Source organism: Henckelia pumila, chromosome 4 (genome assembly GCF_033568475.1).
Source record: "Henckelia pumila isolate YLH828 chromosome 4, ASM3356847v2, whole genome shotgun sequence".
Taxonomy (NCBI): Eukaryota; Viridiplantae; Streptophyta; class Magnoliopsida; order Lamiales; family Gesneriaceae; genus Henckelia; species Henckelia pumila.
In genome coordinates this window covers 17,208,360-17,216,010 of record NC_133123.1, presented here as the reverse complement: position 1 = coordinate 17,216,010, position 7,651 = coordinate 17,208,360, and the positions used below count along the sequence as shown (strand labels likewise).

General features: G+C 36.3%; 1 protein-coding gene across 2 annotated transcripts; it reads right to left on the bottom strand.

Moving 5' to 3' along the window:
- Window positions 1-668: 668 nt before the first annotated feature.
- Window positions 669-5,357, bottom strand: LOC140864067 (uncharacterized). Of its 2 annotated transcripts, XM_073267972.1 has the most exons (5): window positions 4,917-5,353; window positions 3,636-3,832; window positions 3,025-3,123; window positions 1,928-1,979; window positions 669-1,072 (listed from the first exon to the last, which is right to left on the bottom strand). In XM_073267972.1, exons 1-5 carry the CDS (start codon window positions 5,212-5,214, stop codon window positions 933-935), a joined length of 786 nt encoding a protein of 261 aa, XP_073124073.1. In that variant the 5' UTR covers window positions 5,215-5,353; the 3' UTR covers window positions 669-932. The 2 variants fall into 2 exon arrangements, with proteins under 2 accessions (XP_073124073.1, XP_073124074.1); XM_073267973.1 differs by lacking the exon at window positions 3,025-3,123 and having other exon boundaries at window positions 4,917-5,357.
- Between the last annotated feature and the right edge of the window lie 2,294 nt (window positions 5,358-7,651).

The following is a 7,651-nucleotide window of genomic DNA, read 5'->3' as shown; positions in this document are numbered from 1 at the left end:
ATGTACAATATTGTATGGTTAAGTGTAGCGATGATGTGAAGCGGTCAGACATAAGTTGACCATGTCAAATATCGTTAAATACGCTTAAATGTGACTTTTCTAAAAATCAAAATTGATTAATAAGACGGAAATAGATCATAAATTAACGATTTTATTAGTGAATGATTGTTAGCAATGTTAGAAATGTACAATATTGTATGGTTAAGTGTAGCGATGATGTGAATGCAGTATATATTGTGGGATTTTACAGCTAATGTTTTAAATTAAACCAATTAATTTAGTTTATGTTCGATGACACGGGATATGAAATGAATGATGTAATAAATTGAATTAAAATCTCACAAAGAATTAATGCATTACACTTGAACTTATTATATTTATTTATTATTTACTCAGTTAATTTGTTTTAGGTACCTAAAATTATAGTTTAAATTAAAATCATTTTTTTTACGCTTAAGCGTACGCTTAAACTCATAGTAATCGCGCTTAAGCTTAAAAAATTTAAAGCTTGGCTCCCAAGCTTCAACACGCTTCACGTTTTTTAGAACATTGGTTAGCAAAGTATTTTTGTAAAAATTAATTGCTTCACAGAGCCGACCACCCCTAAAGATCTCTAATATAGAGGGGGAATGATCAGCATTTACCTTATTGTGAAAACAACCATAAACTAATTTGGAATCAAGTGGTTGTTATTTGGTATTCATATCGTCTTGGGTTATTTACAGATTAAACAATTTTGAACTTGGATACATTATGTTACAAGCACTCTAGGTTTTATATGTTCTTTTTTACTGGTTTTTCAAAAGTGAAAAGCCAAAGCAAGGAACCCCCAAACACAAATTGTGCATTCAAAGACCACCTACTACACATTCAACTCTTGATATCTCATCTGTTCGTTGATTAAGATGCCCGCACGGGTACTGCACAAACTTTTAGTCTTCCCTTGCTAGGACCCCAGCCAGCTCTCTTACATTTCGCATGCGCCGACGACGAAGATAAAGGCCCACCAGATAAAAGATGAATGAGAGCGCGAAGGCAGAATAGTCGAGCAAATCTATGATACGTCGATGGCCTGCAGGCGACCAACAATTTAACTTCAAAAGCCACAGACCAATAACTAAATGAAAATAATCTCTCTTTAAACATGAAGAATAACTACTAAAAGGAGGATGGGAGCCGGTTGCTCAAAACTTTTTTATTTTAATCGCAGCCATATGACAAATCCATGATCAAAAGGTAGAACATAGTTTTATAGAGGCAGTTCTCTATCGATTTCATCCTCTTTGTTCCTTATATGAGACAGACAACGCAGAAAAAATCACACTACGGGCAAGATTTATGAGGGTGTAACACCAGAACTTCCAGGAGGGACACCCAACTGTCTCACCCTAGCACTAACTTAAATCTGGATTCGATATATTCACAACACCGGAATATTTAAAACAAAACTTTCCCAAGTACTTGTAAGGATTTTGTGTTTAAGATATTGATATGGTAGGTTCAGTCACCAAGAAGTCTAAGGGCTGAGTCGTTTAGATTATTCTTGAGGTTCAGGGTACTCCCCTCAATTTCAGTATGTGCTCTATTTTGTACCCAAACAGTATTTCATATTATTTAGCTAAGGTCTAACGCGGTAACGCCTGCCCGAGCTGCCATTGGTTAAAGAATTAGACTTCCTGGAGATCAAGGCCATCCAAGTTAGAGATCCCAAAAATGTGAGGGACCCACGTAATTTAATGTTGTTTGAGATATGGGGAGAATTACTCCACATGGAGCATAAACTTAGCCTATATGTGCCATTATGATTTGATATGAATGCTGAGCACCTTTATGCTGAAAAGATTCCCAGGCTATGAGTCAATGTAAAACAAAGTATGATAAATCTTTTGCTTGAAAAACAAAATGGCATCGAATCAGATAGAAGTACCTAAATGTAGGAAATCAAAGGGGCCGAATGTGTATATAATTCCGAGGAACATCTGCGACCATGAAAAATTAGAGTATCCATAAGAAAATGGCATATCCACTAATATCAAGAGCAAAGAAAACAACAGTCAGATACATATTATATACAATTGAGTCAATAGAAGCAAACAAGGTTTGACAAAACCATAAGCAGCAGAAAAACAGAAAATTCCCCAAGTTAAGTGACCTCAACTTGAAAACTGTGAGACAGAGGCAGGAAATCCCCCAAATTCTTGAGGGTGCATTTGGATTGATTAATTTGAAATACATACGTTCAAATGCATTTTTCGTGGTCTAGATAAGTTAAACAAAGAAAATTCAAATCATCTCATACTTATTTATGGTATAATTGTATTAATCAGATTGAGTTTCAGATGACTCCAATATTATGTGGATTTGAAATCCATTGTGATTTGTACTAGTATATACAAGTAGGAGTCTAGGATGAGATGGATTTATATTTCTTTTATTCAATTTATCCACCCCATAAAAATTCATAGATTTCAAATGACTAAATCCAAATGCATTCTAAAAATTAAAGACGTGACTTCCTCTCACATATTCCCGGCCCCTATGTACAAAGAGCAGAAAAATTCACCTCGCAGTTGCTTCTGTACTTTCAAGTCATATCAGTTGGATGTTGCACAGTAGCCAAAAAACATAACAAAATTTGAGAGAAGTTCCCCACAAATAAATCTCCTTCAGCAAATACTTGAATCGATTTACTGGGTGAGGCACAATCAAACTCACAAATACCAAGGATAGAGCAGCTTCACTTTCTAGACAATTCCGACTAGATGTTTTGGCTAACAGAATGTTGGAAGATAAATACATGAAGAAAAAAAAAGCCTAGAGATGCATTTGAGAATCGAGATATTTGATTCTACAGATTGAGAAAAATTCTAACAGACAAACCGAAAGGACTAATAAATTCTTTCAGAAGAAAAATTGCTGTTAAATACAATAAAATGGTAGAGAACCTAAAGAAATATTAAGTGGTTATATAGAAGGAGATCAGAGTTTTATGCCCTTTGATTTTGAGTAATTTGGTGACTTAACTGCAATCAGTCGGAATTCATGGAGATGAAGACCAGGTCTGTCAGGATTTAACAGATCACGACACATTCTCTTGATGTACAATGGAATAGCAATCGGTTTCTGTCACAAGAGAAAATGATAGATCTTAAAGACCACCAACATGGAATGAGAGCTTATCACAGATACAGAGAATCAAGTTCCTTCAAGTAAGTAAACAGAGTTCAGTAGTCTGCTTTAACCAGTAACTTCGTGAACTTAGAGAAGGTCAAATATCCCCCAAAAAAGCTCTGACTATGTCAATAATAATAAGAAAAAGAACATCCAATTTTTCCTTGATAGAAAACATCCTAATCACTTTCTAAAAATCTGTCATTCAGCATCAGCAATTTGTTTATTGGCAAATAAATCTTCCCAGACCAACACTTGGTCGCTAGCATGAAAATTTTCAAATGGTATAATTTTGTTTTTAGAGAGGTTAACACTCTAAAATTTACAGCAATCAAACATTGATTGATACTGTAATTCTCCACCTCTTGTAGCATACTAACATCCTTGCTTATGATTCCATGAAACCGTGCTAATAAAATAATTATCCACACTCATAACTGAAATTTAAAATGGAAACAACGCACCAGCACAATTCCTGAAATGCCTCCCACAAACAACCGATTATAGTGACCAACATCCGTCAAAACCTTTCTGACTTCAGCTTCAGTTCTACAATACAATGATGCCTCAGGCATCAACTTAGGTATATGCTGAGAGCACATGGGACACTTGCATTGCAGCAATGCAGAACTAAAATTCCAATACTGCAAAATACAACCTCCTGTAAAGTGTACACACAAATATTTAAAAAAAAAATTTCAGACAGAGAAGCAAAATATTGATTGTAGAAGAAAAATATTGATATTTGATAAGGAACAAAACCATCATCTTAGATGCACTTTACAAAGTGTTATTTCTCAATCAGATATAAAGGATAGGAGATAGTATGCGAGTACATAAAAATAATAAAAATACTTCTGATACATATATTAATTGAAGCCATTTGAGGGCTAATAATAGTACCTCAAATTTAAAGAACATGAGCTTTGCAAATCAGGCATAAATCAGAAACTCCAAGCATCTTATCCCCAAAAACGAAAAAAAAATTAATAATCCAGCATAATTTATGTAGTTTTCAGCTTGGTGTCTATGTTGCTCGAAGAAAACCACAATGGAAAAATGGAGAAAAGTTTGAACCCCAAATATCATTCCACTACACACATCTTAATAACAACTGGAGCAATCCAAATTTCCAAGTGTTTTCTAATTCATCATCACATTACGCGGTGATAGAAGATCCCCAAAACTTACAAGCTGGCTCGTCAAAAACTTGCCACCTTCGGTCATTTGGCTTTGTCCTACACATCAGGCATAAACCCAGTATAATCCTCTTCCTGCTACATTTTTAAGATTAGAGTACGGCAGAAAAGGGACCTTCAACTTAAAAATACAGAGCGATTTTACTACTTTAGTAAATTTCTGCAAGGCTCAACTCTACTGATTGAAAGGAGCAGGTTTTCTGTGTTTGTCATTTACATTTCTCCCAACTCTCGGTACAAGTAGTATTTTCCCATTGCATAAAAGATTTTCAAAATAATATCATTTATTTTCCAAAATAAAAAACTGGACCAACAATAAGCAAAATAAAGAAGCTGCCCAAAGCGTACACAAAAGTGAGAGATTGCAAAAGTCCCATTTCCAATCTCGTGAAAAATACAAGATTCAGATGAAATCACAAGTAATAATGCAAAATTGTTAACACATATTTAGAATTATAAACCCCAACACTAAAACTTCTGCATCATCAGGTCAATAACACAAAAATTAGGGCATTCGGCAAAAACATTTCCCTAAAAGAACCTCACCACAGAACCAGTGGCCACAGGGAGCGCGGCAAGGAACATCAAAGCTCCCAAAGCAAATGGGGCACACGTCGTCAGAAGGTGGAGTTTCCATCAATACCCTCTTGTTTCCCCCTCCGTCACCAGATGACGCCGTCCCACCACTGCAGTCACCGTCTGCTTTCGCAGAAACCGTTTCTCCGTCGCTTGAAGCCGCTGTCTCGACATTGGTTGGTCTTTCTTCTCCTCCACCCCTCGGGGATCCGAATCCATTCGGGTTCGGGTTTCGTGTTCTACGAAGTAAACGGGTCAGCGATTCCATATGATAGCGCACCGGTCCTGGAAAAACATGAAAGGGTATTTAGACAAAGAAGTGCAGCTGGCGTGATAAAATCACCGGACACAGCTTCGCAATCGGAACATATGCTTTGCGTGAGTACCAAAAAGAATTAATTATCGGGAAGTAAAATTTGAATTTTATAATCAATAAGTAAATTCCAAGAACTAATTTATGAAATTGAGACTTGAAGCAGTGGAGATGTCACAACCGGGATTCGAATCCTCTACTTTGGAAAGAAAAACAGAGAAATACAAGTATTTTATAATTCATATCACATGATTAAATAAATAATTAATTAATTAATTACACACATGGAATATTGATATCATGCACATTTCAATGCACAGTATCTCGTGCTGTTTTTCTCTCCACAGAAGAAGATCTTTTTCCGTCACAATGGAAGATGTCTTTTTTGCAATGTTCTAAAAAGCGCGAAGCGCGTCGAAGCGTGGAGGTCAAGTTTTAAGCTTTTTAAGCTTAAGCGAGCTTAGAACGAGCTTAAGCGTGAAAAAGCATTTTCAATATTTACTATAATTTTAATTATTTTAAGACAAACATTAAATAAAATATTAGATTTATCATAAATATAAGATTTAATAGATAATTCAAGTTCTAAACTATAAATATACATATTTATAAAACTGTTTTTATTTTAAAAAAACAAATGAAATCTTTCGTTCTAAAAAGCGCTCGCTTAATCGAGCTTAAGCATATTAAAGTTTAAGCGAGATTAAACATCGCTTAAGCGAGCTTTTTAGAACACTGTTGGTAACAGATGAGTCTATAATATCAAGCGTGATGACAATAACCAAGTGGAGCGGTATCGTGCAAGATTGGTTGTCAAAGGATATGCTCAAAAAGAAGGTATTGACTTCAATGAGATATTTTTTCCTGTGGTTCGACTTTCAACAGTCAGAGTAGTATTGGCAATGTGTGTGGTGTTTGATCTATATCTAGAACAGTTAGATGTGAAAACAACATTTCTTCATGGCGATCTTCAAGAAGAAATCTATATGCTCCAGCCAGAAGGTTTTGCGGAAAAAGGCAAAGAGAACTTGGTTTGCAGGTTGAACAAATCTCTGTACGGTCTCAAACAGGCGCCGAGGTATTGGTACAAGAGATTTGATTCCTATATCATGAGTCTTGAGTACAACAGACTCAGTGCAGGCCCTTGTGCGTATTTCAAGAGGTCTGGTGATGATGATTATATCATTTTTCTGTTGTACGTGGACGACATGTTGGTAGCAGGCCCCAACAAAGATCGGGTCCAAGAATTGAAGGCACAGTTGGCTAGAGAATTTGATATAAAGGACTTGGGACCAGCAAACAAGATTCTAGGGATGCAAGCTCATCGAGACAGAAGTAATGAGAAGATTTGGCTTTCCCAGAAAAATTATTTGAAGAAAGTCTTGCACCGCTTCAACATGCAAGATAGTAAGCCATTTTCAACCCCTCTTCCTATTAACTTCAAGTTATCTTCTACGATGTGTCCAAGCAATGAAGCAGAGAAAATAGAGATGTCTCGAGTACCGTATGCATCAGCAGTGGGAAATTTGATGTTCGCCATGATTTTTACAAGACCAGACATTGCACAAGCAGTGAGAGCAGTCAGTCGGTATATGGCGAATCCTGGACAAGAGCATTGGAGCACGGTTAAGAGGATCCTTAGATATATTAAGGGTACCTCGGATGCTGCATTATATTTTGGAGGATCAGATTTTACACTCAGGGGCTATGTGGATTCAGATTACGCAGGTGATCCAAATAAAAGAAAATCTACTATTGGTTATGTGTTTACAGTTGCAGGAGGTGCAGTAAGCTGGGTTTTAAAACTGCAAAAAGTTGTGGCATTATCTACAACTGAGACAGAATACATGGCAGCTACTCAAGCTTGTAAAGAGGCAATATGAATTAAAAGGTTATTGGAGGAGCTTGGGAAAAACAAGAAAAGATTCCTCTATTTTGTGACAGTCAGAGTGTCTTGCACATCCAGCTTTTCATTCCAGGACTAAACACATTGGAGTTCAATTTCACTTTGTACGAGAAGTAGTAGAGGAAGAAAGTGTGGATATGCTGAAGATCCATACGAAGGATAACATAGCTGATGTTCTGACCAAGCCAGTGAATACTGATAAGTTTGAGTGGTGTAGATCCTCATGTGGCCTAGCAAAAATGTAAGCAGCGGGAATGACATGATTGAAAGGATGTGTGGAGATGTGTTTGATTCTCAATCAAATCTCCAAGTGGGAGAAATGTTGGTTTTGAATTGTCAAATGGGGTAAGCTGGAAGAATTAATTGGCAAGTGGACAAGTGTACGTGTGCAAATGTTTCATGCATTACACTTGTGCGTACAAAAAGGAAGGAAAATGCAATGTAGAATTTTTCTTTTCATTTATAATCGAGGGATTGCACCTATAA